Consider the following 17,738-nt stretch of genomic DNA (forward strand, 5'->3'; position numbering starts at 1 on the left):
CGTTAAAGGTCAAGGTCACAGAGGCCTGAACATTGATAACCAGTTCATATCAATAACTTGAGAACCACTTGACCCAGAATGTTGAAACTTCATAGGATGATTGAACATGCAGAGTAGATGACCCCTATTGATTTTGGGGTCAGTCTATTAAAGGTCAAGGTCACAGTGGCCTGTTCATGTAAAATCATTTTTTTTGGAAATAACTTGAGAACCACTTGACCTACAATGTTGAAACTTAATAGGATGATTGGACATGCAGAGTAGATGACCCCTATTTATTTTGAGGTCACTTGATCAAAGGTCAAGGTCACAGGAGCCTGAACAGTGACTTGAGAACCACTAGGCCAAGAGTGTTGAAATTTAGCGGGATGACTGGACATGCCAAGTAGATGATCCCTATTGCAGCCAACCATCAGTGTCTCTTTGACTTTCGCTCCTGACCCCTATTAACTTCTTGCCTATAGGACTTTGCATTGGGGGAGACATGCGCTTTTTTACAAAAGCATTTTCTAGTTTCCTTCACAATTTTATGTTGCAAAATGTCTGAGAGTTGCATTTCTTATAAAAACTATTAACAGGTGTAGGTTTAGAATTTTATTTTGCACTTTTGAGATTTTCATAACATATTTGTATAATTCAAAAGACCTCTAAAATCTGTTTCAAAAATTGAGATAGTTGAATGATCTCAGTTTTAGTTAAAATCGTAGGTTTTAGAAAATGCTTTGAAAAACAACTAAAGAAAGTTAACTTTTTAGCATGGCTGATTTTTGGAAAAAAAGTCTATGTGGTACTGTTGTCACTTGATGGCATTGGAGTTTTCTTTAGATCTATTTTTGTCAAAAACTGTAAGAGCTATAGCTTTTATACTTTGCACCCTTGTTTATTATCATTAGATGTACCAAGAACAATAATTCTCAAATGCATTTTATTAGAATTATGGCCCTTTCTGTACTTATAAAATGGGAATTTCTTGTTTAGGTCTTACTGTAAGCTTTGAAACTAAATTGCACACCAGTTTATAGATATTTGTTGAGCAAATAAGCCTGGAAGAACCATTGCCTTCACTTGCTTTTTTTAGCTCACCTAGGCCAAAGGTTCAAGGTGAGCTTTTGTGACCACTTGATGTCCGTCATCCTTTGTGTGTCAACAATTTCTAAAAAAATCTTCAAAACCACTGGGCAGATTTACAAACATGTTGCAAATATTTCAATTATAAGTTTAAAAAAAAATCAATTATTCATATTTTGCCATGGGTCTCACATTTGTTTCAACCTATTTTAACTACATATGAGTACAAGAATCTCCTTGTTAACACATATTTATTCTTATATTGAATACACCTAAAAATACAGCAGTTTTTTTCTAGAATAGAATACATTCAACCGACTAGCATGTTCATTCAGGGTGAAAATGAAAATATTATAAATTTATGACAGTTATATTAAATATCATTACACAACTATTTTGCAGAAATGAAGATTGGTGGTTTGCCAAACACACAGATCCAAACTACCAGAACAGTAAATCTGAGGGATATGTGCCAAGAAACTATGTTGCTATAGAAGATACAATTGAGTCACAGGAGTAGGTGTTACATATTAACTTACCACACACATACAAGTTGGTGTTGCATGTCACATGAGTATTACATACTAACTTACCTTAGTCACAAAAGTAGGTGATACATATTAGCTAGTTGTGTCACATGAGTAAATATTGCATACTGATTTAGTTTAGTCACAGAAGTAGGTGTTACATATTAACTTAGTTTAGTTATAAGAGAAGGTGTCATATATCAACTTAGTTTAGTCACAGAAGTAGATGTTACATATTAACTTAGTTTAGTTATAAGAGAAGGTGTCATATATCAACTTAGTTTAGTCACAGAAGTAGATGTTACATATTAACTTAGTTTAGTTATAAGAGAAAGTGTCATATATCAACTTAGTTTAGTCACAGAAGTACCGTATTTTACCTAAGTCTTGGGACACCCTAAATCTTGGGACACCCCTAAAATGTGGAAAAATAATTATTTTTCTTGACCCTAAGTTTTTGGACATGTATTTTCTAAGCGTATTTTTCGTCCCTAAGTGTTGGGACTAAGGTTGTGTACTGATTCAAGATGTTACCCAAATACCGTTATTATACATTGTATGGTGTTGTATCGATCAAAATGTCAAATAATTATAAGAACCAAAGACTATTTTATTAACATTTTCATGTCGTGTTTTTACTAGTGAAGTGTTTTTTTACCATACCAGTTAAGTGTTGTATTTTTTTTTGCTGCAGCCAGTAAGTCAAATTTTCGTTATTTATTTTTATTTACCACTGAACGGAATTTACCCGCGAATCGTACAGATATCAAAACGCCATGCCGGTAATTTTCCATTCCACGAGCACGTGCGACCTATCGTACTTTTGTTCATCGACACGTATACAAAAAACGCGCGTCTCGCATTCATTATTTGATTTTATCGCTTCAGATTTTCAACACCGATTGAGAAGTAATATAGTTTGAATTCTATAATGATTTTAAAAAGGTATCGACAGAAATGTTGGCAAAATTCTATAAACACGGTCGAATTTTCGCAAAATTACTTGCAAAATTTCAAACAGCGCGATCCTAAATACTTATTTCTTTCTAAAAGTAAATAAATGATACAAACTATGGGCATAAAATTCAGACTTTTGACCAGGAAGTACAAAAAACGGAATAGAAAAATCTTAAATAACGAAAAGTCGGCAGCAATTTAAAAATATGAAGTAAAACAATTTTTGGCAAACAGATTTCTGTTACGTGACCTCGTGAACGTAAATAGAAAATACGTTAAAAAATAAAAACAATAATGATGTTGTTGCGTATTTTTAAGAAGTTTTGAATGAATCTTTGTACATGTATTTTTTGACACGACACTTTATAATAAGATATTCTTCTCAAACCATTTTGTAATTTCCTTGAGGGAAAATAGGTCACAGAAGTATGATATCCACTATTATAATTTGACACGTTTACCTGTCAGTTTATACGGGATATTGCACATTCGCTTAAACAAATTAAAAAGAAGCTTTTTTAGCTCGACTATTCGAAGAATAGTCTAGCTATTCTACTCACCCTGGCGGGTGTCGGCGTCGGCGTCACACCTTGGTTAAGTTTTTGCATGCAAGTACATACAGCTATCATTTAAAGGCATATAGCTTTGAAACTTATTTATTCTTTTTCTAGGTCAATTACCAACCTCACTGGGTCAAGTTCCATAACTCTAACATGTATTTTGAGCAAATTATGCCCCCTTTTGGACTTAGAAAATTCTGGTTAAAGTTTTACATGCAAGTTACTATCTCCAAAACTAATGTAGATATTGAATTGAAACTTCACATGTGTCTTCGGGGTTATAAAACTAGTTGATAGCAGCAAGTCCCATAACTCTGACCTTCATTTTGGCCAAATTATGCCCCCTTTTGGACTTAGCAAATTCTGGTTAAAGTTTTACATGCAAGTACATATAGCTATTACCAAAAGGCATATAGATTTGAAAGTTATTTTTTCTTTTTCTAGATCAATTACCTACATCACTAGGTCAAGTCCAATAACTCTGACATGTATTTTGGCCAAATTATGCCCCCTTTTGGACTTAGAAAATTCTGGTTAAAGTTTTGCGTGCAAGTTCATACAGCTATTACTAAAAGGCATATGGATTTAAAACTTATTTTTTCTTTTTCTAGATCAATTACCTACCTCACTGGGTCAAGTCCCATAACTCTGACATGTATTTTGGGCAAATTATGCCCCCTTTTGGATTTAGAAAATTCTGGTTGAAGTTTTACATGCAAGTTACTATCTCCAAAACTAATGCTGATATTGAATTGAAACTTCACATGTGTCTTCGGGGTTATAAAACTAGTTGACAGAATCAAGTCCCATAACTCTGACATGTATTTTGGGCAAATAATGCCCCCTTTTGGACTTAGAAAATTCTGGTTAAAGTTTTACATGCAAGTTACTATCTCCAAAACTGATGCAGATATTGAATTGAAACTTCACATGTGTCTTCGGGGTTATAAAACTAGTTGACAGAATCAAGTCCCATAACTCTGACCTGTATTTTGGGCAAATTATGCCCCCTTTTGGACTTAGAAAATTCTGGTTAAAGTTTTACATGCAAGTTACTATCTCCAAAACTAATGCAGATATGGAATTGAAACTTAACATGTTTGTTCGGGGTTATAAAACTAGTTGATAGCATCAAGTCCCATAACTCTGATATGCATTTTGGTCAAATTATGTCCCCTTTCGAACTTAAAACTCTTTTGATATTTAACATTTTGGGTAATAATTTCCTGCTTCTGTGACAATATTTCGAATAGTCGAGCTTGGCTGTCTTACGGACAGCTCTTGTTTTATTGATTGTTACAACACTAGATCTACTTCTCAGCACTTAAGAAACGAGGCGGTACGATCAAACAGTGATGTGCAACATGGCGCGAAAACATGACGTAATGCCATGAAAATCTCTGGGAAACTATACCGCTTTGATCTCCACTTCTATTGTCATGATACCGACACACTTCTTTTAGCTCTTTGAGAGGATGTTAAATGATGATGAAAACAAGGCCAATTACTTTGTTTATCAACAGAATAATTACCGATCTTTGTTGTGTTTTTTTCGCTTTCAACACGGGTGGGTGGGGGATGTTACCCGATGACGATTATTATGTCTATATTTTTGGGACACTTTTCAAAATAATTATTTTTCGGGAAATAAGTCTTGGGACAGTGAAAAAAATAATTATTTTATGCTGTCCCAAGACTTAGGTAAAATACGATAGGTGTTACATATGAACTTAGTTTAGTTATAAGAGAAGGTGTCATATATCAACTTAGTTTAGTCACAGAAGTAGGTGTTACATATTAACTTAGTTTAGTTATAAGAGAAAGTGTCATATATCAACTTAGCTTAGTCACAGGCGTAAACCTATTAAATTTGTTAAGTAACAGGAGTAGGTGTTACATATTAACTTGGTTAAGTGGATTGCAAATGTCAGTCATTCAGACACCATCTCTGTAGCCTGGTGGAAGAGTGCCCACTTTGTGTGCTAGGTGGTGGTTTCCTACCCGGCCATGTCATACCAGGGACATGAAAGCTGGAATACTACTAGGACTGGTCAGCTCGGTGTTAGGATAATGTGACTGTAGAGTATTACGTCACGTGTCTATGGCATGATATTCCAGAAAGTTGGACATAGTGCCCACTGCTACAAGTAGACAGCACCATTTATATGACTTGAAGTTGTTGAAAAAGACACTAAGTCCGAACACACATGTCTAGGAAAAGATGGGATTGTGGGATAAAAATGGACGAGTATTCCAAGGCAATATAAGGGCATTTACTAAGGCTTCTGTAATCAGGGTTTACCGAGCTTCATCAGTCAAAACCCTGTCATTTTCTCTTCAGTTTACAGAAGTGATTGCATATACAGGATGTATAGTTATGTTTTTCATTTGTTTCCTAGTAAATAATTCATAGAAAACCTAGATTATGTTCTAATCTCTTAAAAAACACTCAGGCTCTTATATCATTTTAGTAATGATGTTTATTATTTTTTTTATTCATGTAATTTGATGTCATGAATGAAAATTTCGATACATTCAATGGTGCATTGTGGTGTGAAATGATTAGTCATTTATAAATATTTGCATGTTAACTTGGTAGTATATTTCCCAAAGTGTATCATATTCAATATTAATGTTTTACAGATGGTTTTTCGGAAAGGTGACACGTAAAGAAACAGAGAGAAACCTGTTAGCTAAAGGAAATGAAGTTGGGACATACTTGATTAGAGAGAGTGAGACATGTCCAGGTCTGTAATGTTCTGATTTGACTTTACCAAAACCGAACATAGAAACTAGTGCACAAAATATTTTCAGACGTTAAAGCCCAAACCAATACTTTAAATGCATTGGCACTTTCAAACTGCACTTTTTGAGGAACCGTAAGTCATGAGACCCAAGAAAACCATGTGATATTATAAGCTAAAATAAAACAGCCTATGAATATTCTTACAGAAATTAAAGCACTTTTTGTTGGTGTTTTTATTTTTGTAGTCATTTTTGCATTTGTCATGTTAGAATTATATAAGGACTGAATAACATGTAATCAGTATACTTTGTTTTTAGGTAGCTATGTATTATCAATACGAGACTATGACCAGAATAAAGGTGATTGTGTCAAACATTATAAAATGCGAAATATGGATGATGGAGGCGTGTACATTGCTGCTAGACGTCCTTTCAAGTCAATAATGGAGTTAGTGGAACACTATAAAGGTTAAAAATAGAACTGTCCTATCTTGTATAAAACTGCTTCATATCAGAATTTAAGAGATATGTAATTACTGTAAGGTAGCTATACCCCTGTATTGCAGCCAACATAGAATAGAAATATAGTTTCTGTGAGATAGATATACCCAGTAGTTAACAGATATTCAATTACTATAAGGTAGCTATACCCCTGTATTGCAGCCAACATAGAATAGAAATATAGTTTCTGTGAGATAGATATACCCAGTAGTTAACAGATATTCAATTACTATAAGGTAGCTATACCCCTGTATTGCAGCCAACATAGAATAGAAATATAGTTTCTGTGAGATAGGTATACCCAGTAGTTAACAGATATTCAATTACTATAAGGTAGCTATACCCCTGTATTGCAGCCAACATAGAATAGAAATATAGTTTCTGTGAGATAGATATACCCAGTAGTTAACAGATATTCAATTACTATTAGGTATTTAGAGCCGATGTTTAGCAGTTATGTAATTTCTATGGGGTAGATATGTCCCTGAACTTAAAGCCGATGTTTATCAGATATGTAATTTCTATGAGGTAGATATGTCCCTGAATTTAAAGCCGATGTTTAGCAGTTGTGTTATTTCTATGAGGTAGATATGTCCCTGAATTTAAAGCCGATGTTTAGCAGATATGTAATTTCTGTGAGGTAGATATGTCTCTGAATTTAAAGCCAATGTTTAGCAGTTGTGTTATTTCTATGAGGTAGATATGTCCCTGAACTTAAAGCCAGTGTTTAGCAGATATGTAATTTCTATGAGGTAGATATGTCCCTGAACTAAGAGCCGATGTTTAGCAGATATGTAATTTTTACAAGGTAGATATGTCCCTGGACATAGAGCAAATGTTTAGCAGATAAGTAATTTCTATGAGGTAGATATGTCCCTGAACATAGAGCAAATGTTTAGCAGATATGTAATTTCTATGAGGTAGATATGTCCCTGAACTTAAAGCCAATGTTTAGCAGATATGTAATTTCTATGAGGTAGATATGTCCTTGAACTAAGAGCCGATGTTTAGCAGATATGTAATTTCTACAAGGTAGATATGTCCCTGGACATAGAGCAAATGTTTAGCAGATAAGTAATTTCTATGAGGTAGATATGTCTCTGAACTTAAAGCTGATGTCTAGCAGATATGTAATTTCTATGAGGTAGATATGTCCCTGAACATAGAGCAAATGTTTAGCAGATATGTAATTTCTATGAGGTAGATATGTCCCTGAACTTAGAGTCAATGTTTACAATATGTAGACATCTTTGTAGATGATCTAAATTTTTCCTGCTTAAATACTTTATAGATGGTCAAGGAACACTCATAAAGATTTTACCTAATTCACCTGTCCAGCATATTTCTATTCAATAACGTTTAGTGGTATCATTTTTAGCTCATCTGATTTTTTGAAAAAAAAATGATGAGTTATTGTCATCACTTGAGTGGTTGTCGGCGTCGGCATCGGCGTCGGCATCGGCATTGTCGTTGCCTGGTTAAGTTTTATGTTTAGGTCAGCTTTTCTCCTAAACTATCAAAGCTATTGCTTTGAAACTTGGAATACTTGTTCACCATCATAAGCTGACCCTGTATAGCAAGAAACATAACTCCATCTTGCTTTTTGCAAGATTTATGGCCCCTTTTGTACTTAGAAAATATCAGATTTCTTGGTTAAGTTTTATGTTTAGGTCAACTTTTCTCCTAAACTATCAAAGCTATTGCTTTGAAACTTAGAATACTTGTTCACCATCATAAGCAGATCCTGTACATCAAGAAACATAACTCCATCTTGCTTTTTGCAAGAATTATTGCCCCTTTTGGACTTAGAAAATCAGTTTTCTTGGTTAAGTTTTATGTTTAGGTCAGCTTTTATCCTAAACTATCAAAGCTATTGCTTTAAAACTTGCAACACTTGTTCACCATCATAAGCTGACCCTGTACAGCAAGAAACATAACTCCATCCTGCTTTTTGCAAGTATTATGGCCCCTTTTGGACTTAGAAAATATCAGATTTCTTGGTTAAGTTTTATGTTTAGGTCAACTTTTTCTCTTAAACTATCAAAGCTATTGCTTTGAAACTTGCAACACTTGTTCACCATCATAAGCTGACCCTGTATAGCAAGCAACATAACTCCATCCTGCTTTTTGCAATAATTATTGCCCCTTTTGGACTTAGAAAATCATTTTCTTGGTTGAGTATTATGTTTAAGTCGACTTTTCTCATAAACTATCAAAGCTATTGCTTTAAAACTTGCAACAGTTTTTCACCATCGTAAGTGGACACTGTACATCAAGAACATAACTCTATCCTGCTTTTTGCAAGAATGATGGCCCTTTTTAGACTTAGAAAATCGTGGGTAGGACAATATTTCTATTACACAAAAAAAATCAGATGAGCGTCAGCACCCGCAAGGCGGTGCTCTTGTTGATTGACTTTGTAAATAGAAAGAAAGTGTAAGACTTTTTGTTTTGGAAACAGGTTCTGCTGATGGTCTCTGTCGATCATTGAAGAGTCCTTGTCCACGAGCAGCACCTGTAATGTCAGACTTGAGCAGGGAAACAAAAGATGCATGGGAAATACCTAGAGAATCTTTACAGCTAATGACGAGACTTGGTGCTGGCCAGTTTGGTGAAGTCTGGAAAGGTGAGTTGTCACGTAATTTTAGTTTACATGAACCAAAGGTGCATGGCTGCATTTGGGAGCATCTACAGGTTAAAAAAAAACATATGAAAATGACTTCTTACTACTTTCTGGAGGTACACCATATCTGTCTATAGTATCGTTAGATTGACATTTCTCAAATCTGTTCAAATGGCTGTACTTTACTTCACTGGTTCTCACAGGACAAAACAAATATAGAAAAAAACCTCCTAACAAATTCTTCTCATGAACTACTTGATGGTCATACACAAATCTTTGTCAGAAGTGTCTTTGTATTGGCATTACTCAAAATTTAATGTTTTTATATGATTTTGCTTCACTTTATTTTGGGGGTCACCAGAGCTGAAAATAAACATGAATAGAGATGAAATTTTATCACTTTCATCCATTAAATTAAAATTGGACAGAATTGTTTGTTTGTTTGTTTGTTTTGGGGTTAACGCCGTTTTTCAACAGTATTTCAGTCATGTAACGGCGGGCAGTTAACCTAACCAGTGTTCCTGGATTCTGTACCAGTACAAACCTGTTCTCCGCAAGTAACTGCCAACTTCCCCACATGAATCAGAGGTGGAGGACTAATGATTTCAGACACAATGTAGTTTATCAAATAGTCACGGAGAACATACGCCCCGCCCGAGGATCGAACTTGCGACCCCGAGATCCGTAGACCAGCGCTCTTACCTACTGAGCTAAGCAGGCGGGCTGGACAGAATTGTAGATTTTCATTGTATTGGGGAAGTTTTAGGATAATCATCCCATTGTGCAAGTTTTATTTCATACTTCCTAGTCTCCAGTATTTCATAGAGATCACTACATTTATGTAAGTTTTCCTCTTGAAAAATGTTATTTTGAAGAGGAAATGTTATATTGATGTAAAATAAGCTTGAAATTAGTACAAATATCATACACTCTGTACTAACTGAAAATGCACCACATAACAAAGGCAGTTGTCATTTCGTAGAAAAAATAGAACTGGACTTCTACAAATTGAATTTAAGACATAACTCTAACCATTAGTATATGTTCAAGTTTTCCTAATATTTTGTCTAGCAGTAATATGCTGTGACCCATCATTAATATACCCTACCAAGGTATATGTATCCCTTACTTAGATATTTGTATAACCTATTAAGGTGTGTGTATACCCTACTAAGGTGTGTGTATAACCTATTAAGGTGTGTGTATACCTTACTAAGGTGTGTGTATAACCTAATAAGGTGTGTGTATACCCTACTAAGGTGTGTGTATAACCTATTAAGGTGTGTGTATACCTTACTAAGGTGTGTGTATAACCTAATAAGGTGTGTGTATACCCTACTAAGGTATATGTATGCCCAACTAAGGTACGTGTATACCCTGCTAAGATATGTGTTTACCCTATTAAGGTGTGTGTATACCCTACTAAGGTGTGTGTATACCCTACTAAGGTGTGTGTATACCCTTCTAAGGTGTGTGTATACCCTGCTAAGGTATATGTATACCCAACTTAGGTATGTGTATACCCTACTAAGGTGTGTGTATAATCTATTAAGGTGTGTGTATACCCTTCTAAGGTGTGTGTATACCCTACTAAGGTATGTGTATACCCAACTTAGGTATGTGTATACCCTGCTAAGATATGTGTTTACCCTATTAAGGTGTGTATACCCTACTAAGGTGTGTGTATATTCTACTAAAGTGTATGTAAACCCTACTAAAGTGTGTGTATACCCTACTAAGTGGTGTGTTAACCCTACTAAGGTGTGTGTATACCCTACTAAAGTATGTGTATACCCTACTTCAGGGCCTCCTCTGGCTTTTTCATACTTGTCGCCAACCTTTTCGCCAATTTGAAAAAGTTGGAGCCACTTTAAAGCCATTTTTTGGGCCAAAGTTCTGAGCCACTTTTATTTCTCTTAGTTGGTTGTCATAAGTGTGCATAGAGAAATAAAATATTGTAAATAGTTTCATTAGGAATAGTAACAAATTTTGAAGGTGTATTAGTTTATTGTAGAAGTAAGTTCAGTTTGTAGCTGGATACAAATGACACAGATCATTTCCTTAGTTTAAGAATCATATCTATCCATGAATTACCAGTATTCCAGGACTCATTTATTTTCGGAAAGGAAAATTCGGAATTTTTTCTTTTTTAGAAGGTCGAGTTGAACACTCATCGAATGATTTTTAAAAAGCCATGGTAGCAAGTGATATCTTCCAGTTTCTGAACATTTCAAAGAAATTAACCAGGTCCAGGATACAAATTGAGGCTGTTATGTTTTTGTTTTCGGATCAATTGTTAAAATCATTACAAAATCATCTAATATATGTGCAAAAAGTAACAAACTAAGTGTATCTTTCGTACTTATTAAAAATTCGTCAGACCACAGAAGTCTGAAATTCTAGCAATAAGACCATAGAAGTCTATCTTTATATATTTTTTATAAAGATAGACTTTTATGGTCTTATTAATAGAATTTCAGACTCCTGTGGTCAGTCATACAACTGCATGCCACAAACATGTCAGTCTTTTTTGTAAAAATCGCAACACATAAAGTACACCGTAATCGGCGTTAATTTTGGTGAATTCTCGGCAGAGTTCAAACGTACAAGCTGGCAGATGTTTTGATTACTGGTTAACCATCAATTCACACATTGTTACGCAATTATCTTCTCAAAGTGTCCACCAACTTCAACAGTCGAATTGTCAAATACACCGCCTAGACTGGTTATCGATTTTATTCACTACCACTGCCTAGGTAATTCATCTTATCACAAATACTGACTTCTGGTAAACACGTGTATCGGGAACCAATTCTTGGGCAGCTTATATCACTATGGAAAAAACAAATGACGAGAAAAAAAGCTATGCGCCACTTATTTTCGCCAGTTCGCAAAATTTAGCGCCAAATTCTTAAAATTATCGCAAATGGTGACATTGGTGATCGACAGCGGAGGCCCTGCTACTAAGATATGTGTTTACCCTACTAAGATGTGTGTATACGCTACTAAGTGGTGTGTATACCCTACTTAGATATGCTTATACCTTACAAAGATATTTGTATACCCTACTAAGGTAGGAAGCCATCCAGCTGGCTTACGGAAGCTCAGTGGTTCTACCCAGGTGCCCGCCCATGATAAAATAATGCATGGAGGGCTGGTGAATAATAGTGATTCAAGCCATTAGTATGACAGAATGCAGTTGCTATAATGGACTTCAGTATGTACATGCAGACATAAATATTATACAAGACTTTGTGAAGCTTATGTGAGCTGTCTGTACTGTAAAAACACACATTTTCGCTGGGTCAAAATTTCGCGAATTTGAAATATTGAATATTAGCGAAATTGTAAAAAAAGTAAATCTTTAATAAGTCGGGTAGACAAAAGATTTAGACATTGTAAAACATTACCTTTAGATTTTTGTCTACTGTAAAGATTGATCGCTGTTTATTTATGGATATTTTAACATCTCTAATTACCTTTAAACCTTTACAACCATACTTGTAACAAACACGGCTTTAATTATAATCTCTATCCAGGGACAAACATGTCAATATTTGTATAATTAAACATAATGCAAACCAAAAAAATACCATTTTTTTTCTAAATTAAAAGGTTACATGCATGTTGTTTATTCTGTTTCTCTTAACATTATACTCTCCTATAGTTATTACGGAAACAATAAACATAGCCAGTTTTTTTTGGCCATTTCTATTTGATATATTGGGGAAGCAGGGCTTCGGAAATTTGCCGGTTTGTCGGTTTTGGACCAATTTTTGACTTTTCAGACCGATTCGTGAAGTGAAAAAACGAAAAAAATCGGTCCCGTAAAAATGGAGAAAAGAATAAATTTCGGTCTGATATCACAATACACGATCACCTGCCAAGTAGGAAATTGTTGGTCGCACCTTCAGATAATCAAAAAACGTGTCAATCGGTCTGATTGTCACTTTGATAATCGGTTCGTAATTAGCGCGTGACGCAATCAGTGCTCGCGCGGCACATCCTTTAATGTTTGCAGACAGCCGACTGCGGTGTATTAATCATTTTTGACTGGTTTCCTAACGTTTCTGACTGGATCCAAATCATTTCGACGGGGATTCACTTCTTTTATTTAGAATCCGATGGATGGATTATTTCAAAAGGCTATGTTTGATCACGGTAACAAACAAATGGTCGCTGCATTTAATCAAAGAGCTATAATTGTACATTATAGGTCTTTGATTTAATGAGACATCACACGGAAAACCGATAAAAATAATTTTTATAATTACTTGATTTGAAAAAATTACATGATTCATTTGTTGGGGCTCCAGTTGAAACAAATGCAGAAAATCGTCTTTGCAACCCGACTGTACAAAAAAGAAAAAAAATGGACGGGCAACCACGAATGATAAAGAAAACCGGAGTGGCACTGTTTATCAAATCGGTCTTTTAAAAAACGTTTCAAAATGAAATTTTGTTTACATCAGAAGAGAACATATAACTTTATAAAATGTAGTTGCTTACTGAAGTACAACGTAAGTGAAATGAAATATCCGTGGCCAACCCGCGTGACGTTTTGGTACTATACATGCGGGAAATTCGATCTCAGCGTTCAAATAACGTACACATTCGGTCCGCGGCAGAGTATTCTTTAAATACTGAGGCTGTTTAGCAGAGACTATGTGTCGTGTTACTCACTTTGACGCATTGTATTTTATAGAATTCCGTCAAAGAATGAGGAAACATCACAAAGTATCTGCCGTGTATACGGTATCGAAGTCACGTGCGTTGGCTTTTAGACTAGTTACGCACACGGTGTCAATGCCTTGTATTATCTCGGAAAAACATCGAAATTTAAACAAAGTAACGATCACACATAACACTGAATAAATGTCTTCATTGTATGGTGGTAACGCGCGGTGACTGGTAACTCAGTTTTAATGCATGACATGCTTATTTCTTTACCCTATCACGTTTTACAAAATATGTAATATTGGGAATGCGGTGGGTGGGGTAGCGCCGATGTCAGGATTTTCGTTTCGGACCGATTGAGTTATCAAAATTTCCGGAGCCCTGTGGGGAAGGTTTGTGTACTGATGAGATTTGCTTGATTTGCATTTTGTAGTAATAGGGATGGGGGGCCTTGCGAATATAGCGAAAATTAAACCCACGTGAAAATGTCTGCTTTTACAGTATGCTGTTCACTGATGAACACAAGGAAGGAATAATCAAAGACTGGAGTTATTAGTAGGTTACAGATAAGTACAGTTGCCCATAAATATTGTAAAAGGATATCATTTAGTAACAAGATCAGTCTTTACTCTCTTCCTGTTTATATTGCATATAAATGATCAAAAGAGCATAAAGTTTTCTTAACCACGGAGAAGGAAGTTTAAATAAGATCATTTCTCTTCACACCTCATGTACACTGATCATACACATTCCGTTTTAATAAGGAAGGAAAATTTGAACTTAGTCCACATTTATGAAGAGTGGGATGAAGAGTGGGTTTTCTTATTCAAAATCAGTATACAAACAGGAAGATGCAAAGTGATACTTTATTTAGGAAAGTGTGACTTTGTTACAACTTCTGTCACATACGAGGATGAGGGTCACTACCTACATAGGCAATGCTGAAAATAAACATGATTGCTGAGTAATATATAATAAAAAGTAAAGATAATAATAATAATAAAATAGCTGGGAAAATTGAATAAAGCCTCAATAAGAGAATATATAAAAAAACATAAGCCTTTTTATACTGTAATCAGTAAAAGTGAGGGGTAGGGAAAAGTGATGAAATCTTGCATTGAATTTACAGCAAACTTACAGGGTTAGACACTAACTTATTTGAACAAGGTTCCCAAAGGAATCTCTACTTTTTAAATCTGGGGGTCCTCCTCAGGCTTTGGGATCCCTCATAATATGATATATAAAAACAATCACAACAGGTGTCTTATGAAAAGTTACGGTCGTGACCCCAGTGGGATTCGAACCCGCAACCTCTGTATTGAGTGGCTGATACCTTAACTCCTACAGAAGAATGTATCCAAACTGATATCAATTTACATGTTTGCCAATGTCAAGACAAGGTCTCGACTTTGGAGACACTTGTATCTTATAGATATAATCATTGTCAAGTCTATTGTGACAACCACTAAAAATTATAATATCAAAAAAAAAAATTCTTGAAATTCTTGACTTCTCTTCATATATTTTAAAATATAAAATCTTAATATTACCTGGCATTTATATTTCCGATGATACAAAATTTATTGTAGTTTCTCTTTGAGGTTTGAAGATATAAAAGTGTTAAAGTAAGGGAATTATATTTTTAGGCATAAAATTCTGTTTTGGATTACTTTCACATTGAAATTCATATACAATTTCATTTTGATGTTTGAAAGTTTGATTTATAGTTAACAGACTTATCTTCCGAATCGGAATCGGTAAGTATCTATATAAAAAAAAAACAACCATCAAACTGAGTAACACTACAAAAATAACGGATCGTAAAATTTCTGAAAGTGCAAAAAGATCGCTGAGATCGAGACTCGTAACCGACTACAGTATTCTTGTGCTAAAAATTAAAATAATTTTAGATAATATTAAGTAATATTTTGATGATCAAACGTCGGTACATCACGGGTGACTTCCGCTGCAATTAACTATTGGGGTGTCATAAAATATTTGGAAGCCGCGGTCCTTCTGTTTTGATTAACACTTCCCGTTATGTAAGGCAAAGAGCTATAAAAATAAATATATTTTATACTTCTTTGTGTAAGGCCATAAATTCCAAGCCATCGTAAACACAAATTGTTGTTCAGGGGAAATCTGCATGTATCACGCGTGACCTTCATGACCTAACACATTTAAAAATACTTAGATGTTAAATGGTTGTTATTTTTAGAACGAGGAAAGTCCCGCGAACCGGCCAGTTGCAAGCAGTTTTCTCAGTAATTTTCCATGACGTAGCGTCGTGCACATGTAGGAAAAAACCCCGGTGTCTTTCTTTGAAAAGTACCCGATATATTTAAATAGTAACCACATGATCTTGTACGTAAATAATGATTTTGAGTTAGTAAACATCCGGAATTTGTTTCTTTAGGAAAAGAACGAAAATAAAGCGATTGATTATGAGACATGGGATAAAACGATTCTGTTCAAATGGCCGTTAATCGGTATTATACGTTTCCATCGGGTAACCGATACACACGGGTCAATACGTTTCTGTTTGGTAATCGATAGATACGGTGATAAACGTATCGATGTGGGAAAGGGTTAAAATTAATTAAACTATTTTTCAAACAGGTATTTATCTTTTACTTTTTGGATATCATTGACCAAACAAATAGGTATCCAGCCGGAATCCCAGCTTTTAGAAGTTGGTGTTCCTCCTCAAAATTTGGGATCCTCGGGCCCCCGGGACACCGTTAGTGTCGAACCCTGACTTATGAAAATGGGCAGTATATTAAAGTCTAATTCACTTGTCCAGCTATGTTTTTGCCACTTTCGAAGGTAAGATTTTGATGGAGTTTACCAGGCAGTGTCTCATATAATACTGACTGGATTTGAATGAAACATTATAAGATTGATTAGTACCAAATCTAGTTGCACAGTTTTCTGCCATTTTTTTCCTAGACTAGTCAGGTTATTGAATTATTGAAACAGTTGCTTAAATTACAATATATTGTGTTTGGTTTACAGAAGTTATGCTATTCCTTATATTGCAGGAAAATGGAACAAGACAACAGATGTAGCTATTAAAACATTAAAGCCGGGAACCATGACACAGCAAGCGTTTTTAGCTGAGGCTCAGATCATGAAGGAATGTCGGCATGATAAACTAGTGCGACTATATGCAGTCTGTTCTAAAGAGGAACCTATATATATTGTAACAGAGTTGTTAAAAGACAGTTTGCTGAACTATTTAAGGGAAGGTGAAGGGAGGTACCTTAAGTTCCCAGAAATGGTTGATATGGCTGGACAGGTAATTATGCTATTTTCATTGTGAAGTTAATGCGGAAGTTGTAGGTTCATTCATGCAATCATGCCCTCTCAAACTTCAGAACCTTTTGGAAATCAGATCACAGCTGGGCAATCATTATGCATTCTCTTGCAAAAAAGGATTGTTTTCAGCTCATCTGATTTTTTGGAAAAAAATGTTGAGTTATTGTCATCACTTGATCGGCGTTGGCGTTGGTGTTGGCATTGCCTGGTTAAGTTTTATATTTAGGTCAGCTTTTCTCCTAAACTATCAAAGTTATTGCTTTGAAACTTGCAACGCTTGTTCACCATCAATAGCTGACTCTGTACAGCAAGAAAGGTAACTCCATCCTGCTTTTTGCAAGAATTATGGCCCCTTTTGGACTTAGATATATCAGATTTCTTGATTAAGTTTTGCGTTTAGGTAAACTTTTCTCCTTAACGGTCAAAGCTATTGCTTTAAAACTTGGAGCAGTTATTTGCCATTAAAAGCTGACTCTGCACAGCAAGTATCGAAACTCTACATTGCTTTTTTGCAAGAATTATGGCCCCTTTTGGACTTAGAAAATTGTGGGTATGACAATATTTCTATTATACAGAGACAAAAAAATCAGATGAGGCAGTGCTCTTGTTTCATGGGTTTTCATTCTTCATGTCAGTCAAAAAATAATCATTGCATATTTCTTAGAAATTGCTGATTGAATTTCAGCCACTGCTGATGGTGTTGTAGTATCAAATCTAGTTTTGCATACTTCCATTGGATAACAAGACCAGTTTTGTGTTTGT

The 17,738-nt window shown here is 35.0% G+C and overlaps 1 protein-coding gene across 7 annotated transcripts in view; it reads left to right on the forward strand.

Moving 5' to 3' along the window:
- LOC123524487 (tyrosine-protein kinase SRK2-like) overlaps positions 1-17,738 on the forward strand; it is a 68,674-nt gene that overhangs the window by 23,090 nt on the left and 27,846 nt on the right. For all 7 annotated transcript variants that reach the window (XR_008370274.1, XM_045302730.2, XM_045302729.2 and 4 more), the window contains exons 4-8: positions 1,471-1,584; positions 5,756-5,859; positions 6,176-6,325; positions 8,820-8,984; positions 16,700-16,956. Coding sequence is in view for 6 of the 7 variants with exons in the window: in XM_045302730.2 (XP_045158665.1) it covers positions 1,471-1,584; positions 5,756-5,859; positions 6,176-6,325; positions 8,820-8,984; positions 16,700-16,956 (790 nt within the window). In the remaining variant the exon portion in view is untranslated. The remainder of the gene's footprint in view (positions 1-1,470; positions 1,585-5,755; positions 5,860-6,175; positions 6,326-8,819; positions 8,985-16,699; positions 16,957-17,738) is intronic.

The sequence above is a fragment of the Mercenaria mercenaria genome, chromosome 3 (assembly GCF_021730395.1).
Source record: "Mercenaria mercenaria strain notata chromosome 3, MADL_Memer_1, whole genome shotgun sequence".
Taxonomy (NCBI): domain Eukaryota; kingdom Metazoa; phylum Mollusca; class Bivalvia; order Venerida; family Veneridae; genus Mercenaria; species Mercenaria mercenaria.